We start from the raw sequence: 15250 nt of genomic DNA on the forward strand, positions 1-15250 counted from the left end.
TTGAGATCATATTCAAATATGAATAGACAATCAATATACAAAAAATTCATGATTATATCGTCCACTGACAAGTTGAAAACCATAATATTATATAAAAAATATTATAGTTTATTTAATATTTTAGAGAGTATGAAGAATTAAATATATAAAAATAACATAAAACCCAAAATAGTAATAAAAAATAATGAAATGATACGATCAATATATACATTTAAGAGAACATTATTTACACTCTATTTTTTTAAAACACACTTCATATTTCTTTCTTTAATCTAAAATATCTAATATTTCATCAAATGATTTTTTAAAATATTGATATAAATATAAAAATGTATTTTATATAATTTTCTTTTATTAAATATAAGAAAATATTAAAAGTAATGAACACAAATTCTTGTAAGACCACCTCACGAGTCAATTTATGATACATATTATATATGATCAAACTCGTGAAAAAAATTGCTTTATGTCGAAATTATTGTTTTTTCACTCGAGAAAGATACTAAGTCGACTCATTCCATTAATATAGATTTGTGAAACTGTCTCACATAAAACCTATTCAAATTAATTTATTTTTCTGCCTTAAGTAAATTTTCGTAAATATGTTGATAGACAATTTAATTATACTATTGATTTCTAACTTTTTTAAGTATCATAACAATTTATTATAAAATAATGATTTTGCTAGTATTTTTTTCTTTAAAAATATATTGTAGTGACTTTTAAGATAATTTTTTTCATTTCAAAAAATTATTTTTATTTTTATTTTTATTCATAATATTTATATATTTAATTTAATGAATTAAAAACATAACTGTAAATACTTAAATATTTTATAATGATTATTGTGTGTATTATTATAAATTTAAATTTCTCAAATAAATAATTTAATGAATTAAAAACATAACTGTAAATACTTATATATTTTATAATTATTGTGTGAATTATTATAAATTTAAATTTCTCAAATAAATTTGTTTTAGTGAAATAACAATATTTGCACTCTTATTTTTTAATATGAATTATTATTTTAATTATATATATAAATATATTATTATATTTTTGTTTGATGCTGTTTCAAAATAAATATATTTAAATAAATAAATGAAAAATAATGAAGAATATTATCATTTTAAAAAAATAAAGAAATTAATAAGTATTGTAATAATAAATAAATAAATAAAGTAAAACAAAATTGCGTAAAGAAAAAACGAGAGAATCGGTCATTGTAGAAAAAAAAAAGAAAAGAAAAAAGAACGTGAATTAGCGAGAGAAGAGAGGGAGAGGACTGAGGAGGCTGCTAGGGTTAGGAGGAGGAGAATTTTTCTTCCGAAAATTTGATCAAAGCTAGGATTCTCAAGGCGTTTTCGTTCCCGCGGTTTGCCATCTTGAGTTTTCTCCATCTAAGAAAACAAGGCAAGTGCTTTTTGAGGTTCTTTTTTTTTTTTTTTTTTGTAATTTTTTGCTTATAGATGTCACAGCTAATTAGATTTTCTAGTAGATGTGCAATTTCTCATTTAAAGCACATACTATTGTGGCCTTGAAGTTCATTATACTGATTATTGAGCATAAGATTTTAGAAAGTTCTGATTGCATTATTTTTTCCTGAATAATATTGATTATGTCAAGATACTACATTGAATTATGTTGAATTCATTAAATTAAATAAAATTGTAACTTTTTATAAGCACCAGAGCAAATAACTCATAAAGAATGATGGATTTTAATACTACTCATCTAAAGGATTGTTGATGTTTATTTATTCTGGAGACTACTGGAACAAAAATTAACCTCATGCGCTTAATTATTTAATTCCACCATTGTGTTAGTTTACTTGAAACCTCAACACTTAGCACAATACTTACAACTACTATTTTTCATTCAACTGCAGAAGCTACAATGTCAGCCTTTGCTTCCATCGCCAAAACATTGAATAATCTGAAGGCTTACAATTCAACTCCACAGCTGTTCAGATTCACTAGCATTCGAACCCTCCTGCTGCAGTCGGCTTCCGAGTCCGTGAAATTGCAGAAATTTACTGATTCTGATTCTGGTAAGATTTTTAATCTGTTGTTATTTGAACGTTGTTTATGGATCAATGAATCCAAGTTCGACAATGAATTATTTGCCTATCGGTTTTATACCCTTAAAGCTATGAATTGCATTTTAATTAAATACAAATATCAATTGAAATTAAACCCAGTGCCGAAAATATGTGGCTGAATTAGTAGGGTTTTTCCAATAAAATAGATTTGTGACTGAATTAACATTAAAATGAATTTTATATTATGTATAGATATACGGGCTTTAGCACTTGATCATTAAGATTTTCAAGTGTTTTTAAAATGTTGGTTCCTAATTTTCTTTTTGAAGTCAATTTCTACCAGATTTAATGGACCAAATCGTGAGTTTAGCTGATGTAGCAGGATTTCTTTCTCAGAAAATTGTGGACTGTAACTTTGAGAGAATGAAGTTTGAACTTTTTAGTCAACAAATTGAGCTAAAGTGAGCTTTTGACTATCAATGGTCAACATCATCAAATTGCTTGATTCACTTTCTGTCTGTAGTTTTCTCGCTGCTTTGTTTCTAGTCGCAATACCAAAACAAAGAGGCTCAATCGCTTGCAAAGAAGGCAATTGAATTCAAGAAGAAATTTAAAAAGGGATAATACTTTTTTTTTCTGGATAAGTCAAATTATGATTTCAGGAAATCCTGCAAGTTTGAGAGTTGGCTATCAGTTCCGGGAATTACGATGAATGCAATGGAAATAAACCTTATATATAAATGTTTGACCACTTTCTGTTCGGAGGGGCGCCGGTGGTTGCAAGGGGTAGAACTTTGCCAAGAATACTTATATGTAAAGTATGACGGATGTTCGTTATATGTATCAGACAGATATTTTGGATCTTTTGTTTGGGCTGCTATGTTGTGTTGCTACAGTCTCAAAGCAGCCGTTTGCTTACAGGAATTTTTGAGCTTACTTTGGAGAGGCCTGAAACAAAAAATGCAATTGGAAGGGATATGCTGAAGAGATTGGAGCATACATTTGAAGCTGTAAATAAAGATAATACAGCCAAAGTGTTGATGATCAGCAGTTCAGTTCCCAAAGTGTTTTGTGCTGGTGCTGATTTGAAGGTTAAAATGCCACTTGAAATATAAATTATGAGTGCCATCAGCCATTCAATCATAAACCATGTCATCTTTCTTGAACTTTATAAACAAGATGGATAAAAAATGAACCAAACATTTAATGTTTAGTGAAATGATTTTATATGCCGAAAGAAATGTTAAAAGAATGGACAGCTTTTTGTACTGTACAATTGGTTCACTAGTTCGAAAGGTGGTCCAGCCATATGTAAATGATTGATCCATAGCATCATAATTATGGAACAACCACCCATTTTGAAATATTCCTTGTGAATGGAAACAAAGATTTGGGTTAGAGGTGACAAGGAAGGTTTTTGAATGTTTACCATAAAAAATAGTAGTTGTCAGTTATTGTGATAAGTATTGAGGTTTCAAATAAACTTCCACCATAGTGGCATCAAATAATTAAGCACATGAAGTTAAGTTTATTCCTGTAGTCTCCAGAATAAATGAACGTTGACAATCCTTTAGATGAGTAGTATTAAAGTCTCATTCTTTATCCTGAGTTATTGCTGGTATTTTTTGTCCGAGTGTCCGGATTTGCTCCCAAGTCACGTGCTGTGAGGTCTGTGAGGTGATAGCACAGTAGTAAACTATGGATATGACTTGTAGGATGACCCACTCTTAACCTGGGACCATAATATTCTAAATGATTCCAAGAAGTTTGTTGGTAGGATGCTGATATGATCATAATAGTTCATATTTTTGTTATCAAATTTCTCATTGTTTTCACTTCCGACGTGTTTAGTTGATACGCTTTTGTGTTATTTTGTTGTAGAAGGAAGTTTTATTGTCTTAGAATAAATTTGGGCTAGAAAAGTGATTTTTTTCACATTTGAAGCTGCGAAATAAGGACAAAAACAGAAGAAGTCCTGGAACAAGGTGTGGCCACGCCTTGTGACTGCTTCGCGGTTGTCTTGTGACTGCATATAGAGCTCGAAAATTCTGATGATAATACTATATTTTAAGAGTCCCGTTTGTTATATTTAATTCATCGAAGACTTTTGGAGAGAGATTTTTTATCGAGATAAGAAAAAATTTGGTAGAGTTTTGTTCCATAAAACTCTAGTTCCTTATTGATAAACCTAATCTCTTCCTATTATTATAGGTTTTATTCTAGTTTTTGTTTTTATCTTTAGAATTCTCTATTCTTCATATTCTCTCTTCAACGTGGAAAACAAGAAATTTCTCATCTTCTCTCCACAATTCTAGGCTTAGTTTTTATTTTTGATTCAAGGGATATTTCAACTATTACAATTTTATCATTGTGAAATTTTTGCGCTTTAATTTAATATTCTTGATTTGTTCAAGTATTTGTTGGTTTATGATTTATTCATATGAAAGTTGTATGTTGATTTAATCTGATAATTTTATTTGATATATAATTTTCTACAGCTATCCATGAATTCAGTGATCCGTAATTGTCATGAACAATTGATACATGAGTAGCACTAGATTAGGTGTGTTGTGTTATCATAGCATATTTACTCTAAATAAATCGATGAAACTAAATTTATCAATTGCAACCATCTCGATTAGATTTTAGGGTTAACTGTTTTCACAAAGCGAAAATGCTATTTTTAATCAATATGAAACACTATCGTGTCCAATTGATTATTGATAAGTTTTGACTGGATGCTAGGTTTGGTCAATTAAATTAGGAAAATACAAGGATTTTAGCGGCTATCCCTATAATTATAAAGTTAATTGCTTGTAACTATATGGATAAATGATAAATAATATTTTAACCGATAATCAGTGATACAATTGAATAATGTAAATTCTTTGAATCAAAGTTTGATAATATTAAATTTAACATTTCATAGTTATTCCTCTTGATTGTTTATTTTTTCTTGCAAGCTAAAGCTGTTGTAGTATTTTATTTATTTCTAATAAAAAAATCCCCCCTTCATTTGTTTTTTCTTGAAACAAATAAATCTCCCGTTCCATTTTGATTCGACTATATTCACCATTACACTCATTTTATTTAGAGAGTAGAAATTTAAGTTTGATGACTCAACGACAGCAAACCAAATGCTAATGTGTCCATATAGGTCACAATTGTCGATTTTCTCTTAACTGCTCATGATGCTAATTTTAAACACCAACCCATAAGTCACTAAATTTTCTTTTTCTTTCATTAGTATGTAAGAAACTTGATTTTTTTTCCATCACGGTATCAAAAAATGAGCCTTGTACGCAAAAAAGAACCTCTACATTTTGAGTTCATTAGTTCTACTGTTGTCGCCAATCCTTACCGATATTGATACTAGTATTAATAGCATGACAAAATTCAAGTTTTATGACTTAGTTGATTGTCAGACATACAGCACAAGTACCTCTGGAACCATGCCAGTGACTCCTTTCATATCATCCTATGGGCGTCTGTCGTAAAACTCTTATTGTTCTATGTGAGAGTTAGTACAGAGCTTCATATTTCTTTGTATGTCTCGTGACGTTTACTTCAACTGTCATTGTATGGTTAAATATGGTGGGGCCCATTTCTCCCGCATTTGTTTACTCTCTCCATATATTTGTCTGTTCTTGTATGTTGAATGACTTTACTTGCCCTTAGATGTGGTCTTATGCTTTTAAATGGCTTCATTGTTTTTTCTCTTTTGTCTCTGTATTTGGTTCACTTTCTTGACTTGTTTTCAATGATGATGGGTTTGCAGGAAAGAAAAACTATGAGTTCATCTGAAATAAAGGATTTTGTACGCAGGCTACGCTCAACATTTTCTCTTTTGGAGGTATATACCTGTACTTAATCCTTTGTGGTGAGTTATGCTTCGTATTTATATATAGACACATTGAATGCCTTCTAGCCACTTGGATCTTAGAATGACATTTGAGTTTTTGCCTTGCCTTCTTGAAACTTCTGAGTTTAGAGATGACTATTCTCAGGAACTGAATGTGCCTACAATAGCTGTCATTGAAGGTGCAGCTTTGGGGGGTGGGCTGGAAATGGCATTATCATGTGATCTTCGGATATGTGGTTAGAAGCATCTTCTTAGTCGAGCATACTTGATCTTTTCCGGGCTGAAGTGTTTCTAACTCGGAGTTGTTGATAAATATGATAGTGGAAGATACAGTGTTGGGACTACCAGAAACAGGACTTGCCATTATACCCGGGTGTGCCATTGCCCTGACTCATGCTCTCCCATTTTTTTAAAGAACAATCTCTCTCGTTTTATGCTAATATCTTTTCTACATTCTATCTTATAGTGATATGAATGTTTCCCATGAAGAGCTAATACTGAATTATCAATTAGGATAGTTTTATTTAATATTACACTACACACAGATGTTCACATGAAAACATTGTTGAGTTTTGCATTTAAAATACCCTCTCTAGTATGGTGATTACAGAGATGTGCATTCGAGGCTCATCTAATTAATAAAAATGTAACATATTTCAGGGCTGGAGGAACACAACGACTCTCTAGATTGGTTGGAAAATCAATCGCGAAGGATCTTATTTTTACTGGCCGAAAGATTACTGGCAGGGATGCTGTTTCCATCGGTTTGTGTTACTGGAGTTTCTATGCTCTGTATTTTTCTTCAAGATGCGAAATCTGAGATCGTGCACTGAACTCTTTAACAAATTCCCTCGTTCCCGCATGATGAAGTTGAAAAAATTTAATTTGGTGCGACTGCTAATCCATAGGAGTAAGGAAAAAGAGAAGATGTTGAAATCTGATTCCAGCATTGGTCCCTTGAAGTTGATAGAATGCCTTCTCAAATTTCTTTAACGTACTGCTAGCTGATGGCTCTTCATCTACTTGTTTTCTTCCTCCTACTTTTACTACAATACCCACTTCTTAGGGTGGCACTTTAGTACTAGTATCTGGTTAGTTCTTTTGGAACTTGGAAAATAAAGATGATTAATGCTAAATGTAGTTTCTTCACAGGACTTGTCAATTACTGTGTCTCTTCTGGCGAAGCTCGTTTAAAGGCTCTTGGAATTGCTCGGGATATAATTCAGAAGGTAATTTACTCTAGCCAGATTTTACTTTATTTTTTTTATAGAGAAGAAATATTACATTACCAGACTTTGGCCCAAATCTTTTTCGTCAATGGGATCGGCCTAAAGATTCTTCTGCAACTCATTTTAAAGTAAATCATATGGCAAAGAATGAGTTTGGCACAAGGACGTTTGTCATGGCACTGACATCTTGCATAGGTGTGGTGTAGTGCCTGCATTTCTGTCATTCTTTCCCTCTTTAGCTACACTTTACTTTTTGAATATGGACCTCAATTCTTTCTCAAGGAGCATATTGCTTCAGTATAACGTCTTCTCAACCCTGACCGAGAGGAACGCCGCTGCCTGTGCGCTCATCCTTCATGATGTATAAATTTTGCTGGACAGAATATTTTTTGGTTTATTCTTTGAATTAGTTATTATAGCCTCGTCCTCTCATGCAAGCCTTGTCTTATTACAGGGACCATTGGCAATACGGATGGCGAAACGAGCCATCAATGGAGGAATCGAGGTAGACATGGTCTCTGCTTTGGAATTGGAGGAGAATTGCTATGAACAGCTCTTGCACACCAAGGATCGTCTGGAAGGCTTGGCAGCGTTTGCGGAGAGACGGAAGCCTGTTTATACAGGTGAATGAAGAGCTGCACTATTCCGTTAGTTGATCAAAATCGAAATTAATATGGATTATGATTTTATGTAAACCAAATCGACCGATTAAATTGTAATTTAAGAAAATAAATATTTATTTATATTCAGTAATCAATTAATATAATTGTCACTCCGAAAATTCGAATGTTAGATTTGTATCTTTCAATTTTTTATAAATGTATTTTTTTTCTAATATCGTGAATGCTGTTGTGGTGATAACATGTAAACGCTATGTCGAAGTCATGTAGGTGTCACATTGGCACCAGGTCAGTGCTACATCGAGCTTCAGAGAAACGACTAAAAAACATAGCGCAGTGAGAATGAAATTTTAAAATAGAGATTATCAAAATCACAAACAAATAAATATAATACACTGAAATTGACATGATAGAACGAAGCACAAGTCTCCTCCAAAAATATGGTTTCGACGTAACAAAACATGACGTCCACACAAAAAAAACCAAATAACAAAGCATAAGAGTTTCATTTCAACATCATGTACAATATTTTATGAATAAAACATTATACACGTTGGTGTGATGAATTTATTTGATTAACTAAATGTTGCTATTGCTACATGTTACTTGATTTTAAATTTCTATTTTTTATATAAAAAATAACTGTGTTAGGAGATGAAAAATGAGATTACAAGCATAATATGTAGTAAACGGTTGAAGTTTGAAACTTAATGCTCATGTGTTGCAAGTGCGCCTTAAACTATGTTGTAATGTTGTTTCATGCATGTATGTTGAGATGCAATAATTATCCTGTTAGAAGAGCGGTCGATGACGCTTGAGTTGTTTTTGGTTAAAGCGCAAGCACTCAGTCGTCCAATATTATGAAATATTATCATTTATCATGTACATTACCCCCCTTTTGTGTCCGCAATGAAGAACAGAGGACCTGCGAAAATGGAGGGTTCATTTAATCGGATAAAAATGGACGACACTCCCTGCAATGATCTGTTAACATCTTCCAGATCATGGCAAAATAAGAGGATACAATACAACCTTTGTCTCCCATTTTTGTTTATAAAATATAATATAATATATAGCTATAACATATATATAATAAAATATTTGTGTTAATTACTGAGTTTTTTTTTTTCTTATAATTCCTTCATGAGTTTTTTCCTCCAAATTAATTTGGTGCATTCGATGAATTTTTCTATATTGTATAAAATATTAAAAGGAAATTTAGATAAATTTCTAGATCCCTAGAGTGGACTTGACGCAAAAATAGACATAAATGGATTATATCTTTTGTGGAGACAATGAATTATAACCCTACTAAGAAATTCACTGTGATTTCATCACGCGGTATCGCTTTTTACCCTTCATACGCTAAATTTTCTTCTTCTTTTAAATAAATTTATCGAAATAAAAAAAAAAAAAAACAATATACGTATGTGTGTGTGTGTGTGTGTGTGTGTGAGGACTGAGATACAATATCAAATCATATTTTATTATGAGTATGTCTCTTGTGAGACGGTCTCACGAGTATTTATCTGTTAGACGGTCAAATCTAGAGATATTCACAATAAAAAATAATAATCTTAGCATAAAAAGTAATACTTTTTCATGGATGACTCAAATAAGATATATGTCTCACAAAATACGACTCGTGAGACCGTTTCCCACAATTTTTTTGCTTTTTATTATTCTTATTACTTCCGGCTCATCAAAACGAGTTTTAACCGGTCCATGTAATAATTTGAGCCGTTTTCCGAACTTGATTATAGCCGATTGAAATCAAAATAGAGTAATGTAAAATAACAAAAAATAATTATATAAAATTAATTTATTGAAAAACTCAATTTTCTTTAAAAAAAATATATATATATATATATATATATATATATATATATATATATATATATATATATATATATATATATATATATATATATATATATATATAAAACCTGGAATGATATGTTATGAATCCACTTATTGATATTCAACTTCAATAATTGATAAAAGCTACGTATGAATGCATATTTCATTTGTTGTCGTCCCAACGGAACACAACCCATAAACCAATGCAATCTCATGGAGTTGGCCCTACATTTATTTGGTGGCTCTTTCCCTTCGTCGCCCATGACAAATTCGAATTTGGATTGATTTATTATCAGTTAAACTATCAAATTTTAAAACTAAGAAAAAATAGTATATGGATTTATGTTGTCTCGACAGCAAAGTTTGAACCTCAATGCAGTGTCATGCCGACAAACTATACTGTCTGATACATGATATTGGATTATGGAAAGATATAAATATGTAACACGAATAATAAAAAAAATTGATAGATATAAGAATATATTACAATAATAATTAATGGATAGAGATAGGATTTAGCGACGGTATGTAACTGTAACGACGGTTTTATAACCGTCGCTAAAATCTGCGTAAAAATAAAAAAAAAATTACTTTTATAATTTAGTAAAATTTTTAAAAAAATACAATACATCTATGATAAATAAACTCATGATCTTAATTAAAACACTTAAAAAATTAACCAAAAATTGAAACAAAAAAATGTACCTAAATCGAAATTAAAATGGTATAAGAAAGAAAAATTTTAAGTGTTGTAAAATAGTGTGTAGGAAAGTGGAACGGAAATCAGATATTTATAGACAATTTACGATTATTACCGACGGTTTCTTGTAAATTCAAGAAGTGTGTTAAAAATATGTATTTTAGAATATCGGAGAATTTAACGATATAAAATACATATAGAGTTTAAATAACACACAAGAGCAAAAAATAAATACGGACCGAAATAGATTGGCTTAAGTTACTAGTTTAGTAACAAAATACAAAAGATATATAAATATACATACACATACACACAACTTACCAAGGAGAGAGAGAAGGAAGGAAAAAGGAAAGAAAGAAACTCATTCTCTCAACCCCAATTCCCATCACTTGATAAGCAGCAGCAACAAAGTAGCTATATCTCCTCCGGCCAGCGTCGAAATCTCGATCGGTCTAAAGAGGTGTCTTCCTAACATCCTAGGCTTCGATTCAAGACAGAAATCGTGAATTTTGAGCAAGGATACGAGTAGATCGAAGCTGCTGTTCCAGTGCTCTGTTTCTGCGCGAATTCTTCCGGTTTTTGGGTGAGAGTTTTTGTGTTGCTGCAATTTTTGTAGTTTGAATTTGTAGAAATGATCTAAACAAACTTTTTATTGCTATATGCTAGCTGTTTATATCCACTGGAAAAATGGGTTTTTGATTAGGAACGGTTTTGTTATGATTTTTCTACCAAAATGTGCCAAAATCGAATTCTGCAATTGTACTGTGCAAGATACCTACTGTATTTCGGGATAATGGCATGTATGCAGTCGGATTCTGAACTTATGATTCATACGAAAGTTGTAGAGCTATTTGTTGTCTTCATAATTATATAAGTTCGTTAAATTCCATTAAGAATTGAGATAGTTATGCTCATTTTTCCGAAACTGCTCAATTACAGAATTCTGCCGCGAAGTGCGTATGGAGTAGCGTATTCTTGATAATTCTGGGATTTATCTATTAGGATTATGGAAATGGTTTCTTCTAGAAAAACTTATATGATTGAGTTGTCTTTCATTTCCAATTTGCGGATATTGATTTGAGTTAATATTGAGCGAGATATGAATTTTAAGCTCTTTTGTGCCAAATCGGACATGGTATGGAATATAGTTTTCATGATCGGCTTATTGTTGTTTTGTTTAGGCCGAGAGTCTTGAAGTGAAGTGTTATTGGATTTTCAAGTTGGTATAGGTATGTTACAGCTCGATATCATACGACGGTAAAACATAAATTTTTTTTAATTGTTATTCTGTGTTGCACTGATGGTGTTTATGATTTGTTGACTATTGTAAATTGTTAAATGCCTTCGTTGTGATATATGTTTAATATTGTGACATATTATTGGCATTTAACATAGGGCATACTGTTATTGTCACGCCCCGGGACGGGGGTTGGTTGACACCGGCGTTGCTCTCAAATTTACATTCGAAAACAACATGCCTCAGAAGTACGAAATTCAGAAACCAGTCTTTTATTCATAAATACTGAATATTTCAATGTCTGATACAAACTCGAATAATTAATGTTTTACAGCGGAAATTTAAAACAAACCAGACATCACAATGTCTTACAGACGCAGCTGAAAACAACATAAATAAAACTGAGAATTAACAATCTTCTTCACCAGCCCCAGAACTAAATCTGCTCCTCTTCTTCTAGCCTTTCTTCATCGTTCTTATCTAAGATGTTTTGGTGGGTGAGTGATATGGTTGTCACTCAGTAAGCGGGAGCGGGAATAACTCCCAGTTTTCGAAATCATTTTCATACAGAACAGTAATACGAAAATATACAGAAATTATTATTTTCATAACATAAATCAGTGTTCAGTGTTCAGAAATCAGTAATCGGTATTCAGTAGTCGGAAATCAGAAGTTTATCAAATAAGCACTGAGCACATTCATGAATTTCATGGCTAAACTGATATCAGTCCCCTATATGTTCTCTCCTCTAAGGGGTGAGGCCAGTAATCAGTAATCAGTAATGTTCAGAATATATATTCCTACCATTAATTCACTAAGTTTCAGTGCTTCGAAATCAGATAACAGGATTCAAGAATATACTTTGCTTTAAAACAGAAATCATCAAACGGTTTTCAAGATATTTATACATAAGCCCACTTACCGTAATTTGCTAAAAGTGTTTTCGGTTGAAGTCTGGAAATCTTCTTGCCTCGCTACTGGATTTTACAGCTTCGAAAATGCACTCTCTTAGCTCTAATTTCAAGTTATAATCTCAAGATTTGTGTAACACCAATTCAGGAGTTGAGTGTGCTATTTATAGGCCAAAAATCTGACTGTTATCCTCCCAAATAAATGGCCATAATCTGTCATTAACAGCCTTTATTCCATGTTAATGCTTCAGTTACAAGTCTAAGCTGAATCAGTAACTGTCTGCTGGTTCTTCGCTCTTCTGCTGCTGCTGCTTTCTCGCTCTTCTGCTGCTGGATTCTGTCTGCTGGAAATTACATGTCTGCTCTGCTGGAAAATATCAACTTCTGAAATATTAGCTTGATGCTGGAATTGCTAGCTTCTGCTAGAATTTTCATTTGCTACTGAAATTGCTAGCTGCTGAAAAGTCGAGTTCTCACATCCCTCCCTCCTTATGAGAAGTTTCGTCCTCGAAACTTGGCTAAACATGATTTTCAAAGAGATAAGGATATTGTGCTCGCATCTTTTCTTCCAACTCCCAAGTGACTTCTCTTTCGGTGTGGTTGGACCATTGTACTTTGACATATGGAATAGTTCGTCGTCTCAGTACTTGGTCTTTGAAATCCACAATTCGAATCGGAATTTCTTCATACTTCAATTCTTCATTTAGATTGCTCTCAACCAAAAGTGGTCCAGCTTCCAGAATATGACTAGGATCAGAAATTTATTTCCTCAGCTGCGATACATGGAATACATTGTGAATTCTTGACATGTCGGGTGGAAGTGCTAATCTATAAGCAAGTGTTCCCACTTTATCAAAAATTTCAAATGGTCCGACGTATCTGGGATTTAGTTTCCCAGCCTTATTGAATCGGATTACACCCTTTATGGGTGACACTTTCACATATGCCTTCTCTCCAACTTCAAATTCCACGGGCCTTCTTTTCATGTCCGCCCAGCTTTTCTGTCGATCTTGTGCAGATTTTAGTCTCTCCTTGATCACAGCAACTTTATCCACTGTTTCTTGGATTAGTTCGGGTCCGACGATGGATTTTTCCCCTACTTCATCCCAATACAGTGGTGATCGACATTTTCGTCCATACAGAGCTTCGTATGGTGCCATTCCAATGCTGCTATGGTAACTATTGTTGTATGCGAACTCGATTAAGGGCAGATGTTCGCTCTAATTACCACTGAAGTCCAAGGCACATGCTCTCAGCATATCTTCTAGAGTTTGTATTGTCCTCTCAGTTTTGCCATCAGTCTGCGGATGGTAGGCCGTACTAAGAGTAACCTTAGTCCCCATAGCTTGTTGAAATCTATTCCAAAATCGAGATGTAAATCTAGGATCTCTGTCTGATAGTATGCTAGCTGGAACTCCATGCAATCGTACGATCTCATTCATGTACAATGTGGCTAGCTTATCTAAATTATAGTTCATCCGGACAGGTAAGAAATGCGCAGATTTTGTGAGTCTATCTACGATTACCCATATCCCGTCATGCCCTTGTCTCGTCTTCGGTAAACCCACAACGAAATCCATAGAAATATGCTCCCATTTCCATTCTGAAATTTCTAAAGGTTGCAGAAGTCCTCCAGGTCTTTGGTGTTCTGCTTTTACTTGTTGGCACACGTGACATTTGGAAACAAACATCGCCACGTCCTTCTGCATTCCACTCCACCGGAAATTCTTCTTCAAGTCCCTGTACATCTTGGTACTGCCAGGATGGACTGAAAATTTTGACTTATGTGCTTCAGACATCACTTCTTGTCGAAGGTGGTCGATGTCTGGTATGCACAAACGTCCTTTCATCCACAAAATTCCTTTGTTGTCTATCTCGAAATCTGGTGATTTCCCTCTTTTGGCTTGCTCTTTCAGTTTCACCAAAGCGGAATCTCTATCTTGACTCATCTTGATTGTCTCTCGAAGACATGGTTGTGCTGAAAATGATGTCAGGATTACCTTACTCATATTCTTTCGACTTAAAGCATCTGCTACTTTGTTGGCTTTGCCTGGATGGTAGCTTATTGTCAAGTCGTAATCCTTCATGAGTTCGATCCATCGTCTTTGTCTCATATTTAGTTCTTTTTGTGTGAACAAATATTTGAGACTTTGGTGATCGGTGAAAATCTCACACTTGGCTCCATAAAGATAATGTCTCCAAATCTTTAGTGCGAATACCACTGCAGCTAGTTCGAGGTCATGCGTTAGGTAATTTTGTTCATACGGCTTCAACTGTCTTGACGCGTATGCAATCACCCTTCCTTCTTGCATGAATACACATCCTAAACCTTCTTTGGATGCATCACTATAGACGGTGTAATCCTTACCTTCCATAGGTAATACTAGCACTGGTGCGGATGTAAGCTTCTTCTTCAAAGTCTCGAAGCTTTGTTCACATTTTTCACTCCATTGAAACTTAGAGTTCTTTTGTGTGAGCTTGGTGAGAGGTATGGCTATTGAAGAGAATCCTTCAACAAATTTTCGATAATAGCCTGCTAATCCCAAGAAACTTCTAATTTCTGTCACCGTCTTTGGTCTAGGCCAATCTGAGATTGCCTCTACTTTCTTAGGGTCCACAGATATTCCTGCTGCTGATATTATGTGTCCCAAGAATGCGATGTTCTCTAGCCAGAATTTGCATTTCTTGAACTTGGCGTATAGTTCTTTTTCTCTCAGCTTCTGTAGGGTGAGACGAAGATGTTCTTTGTGGTCTTCTTCACTTGACGAATATACTAGAATATCGTCG

The 15250-nt window shown here is 33.2% G+C and overlaps 1 protein-coding gene across 1 annotated transcript; it reads left to right on the forward strand.

Moving 5' to 3' along the window:
* Nucleotides 1-1217: 1217 nt before the first annotated feature.
* On the forward strand, nt 1218-7878 carry LOC140807359 (probable enoyl-CoA hydratase 2, mitochondrial). The gene is made up of 9 exons (XM_073164175.1): nt 1218-1416; nt 1892-2053; nt 2966-3135; nt 5823-5897; nt 6052-6142; nt 6228-6279; nt 6567-6670; nt 7059-7135; nt 7590-7878. The coding sequence occupies exons 2-9, from the start codon at nt 1900-1902 to the stop codon at nt 7764-7766; spliced, it is 900 nt and encodes a 299-aa protein (XP_073020276.1). The 5' UTR covers nt 1218-1416; nt 1892-1899; the 3' UTR covers nt 7767-7878.
* Nucleotides 7879-15250: the final 7372 nt, after the last annotated feature.

The sequence above is a fragment of the Primulina eburnea genome, chromosome 12, assembly GCF_022965805.1.
Source record: "Primulina eburnea isolate SZY01 chromosome 12, ASM2296580v1, whole genome shotgun sequence".
NCBI lineage: Eukaryota > Viridiplantae > Streptophyta > Magnoliopsida > Lamiales > Gesneriaceae > Primulina > Primulina eburnea.

Bases quoted from the DNA above. Each gene is read 5' to 3' on its own strand.
- LOC140807359 (XM_073164175.1), top strand. From the start codon at position 1,900: ATGTCAGCCTTTGCTTCCATCGCCAAAACATTGAATAATCTGAAGGCT. The intron at 5,898-6,051 runs GTATATACCTGT...GACTATTCTCAG, and splicing joins CAACATTTTCTCTTTTGGAG to GAACTGAATGTGCCTACAAT. The intron at 6,671-7,058 runs GTTTGTGTTACT...GTTTCTTCACAG, and splicing joins CAGGGATGCTGTTTCCATCG to GACTTGTCAATTACTGTGTC.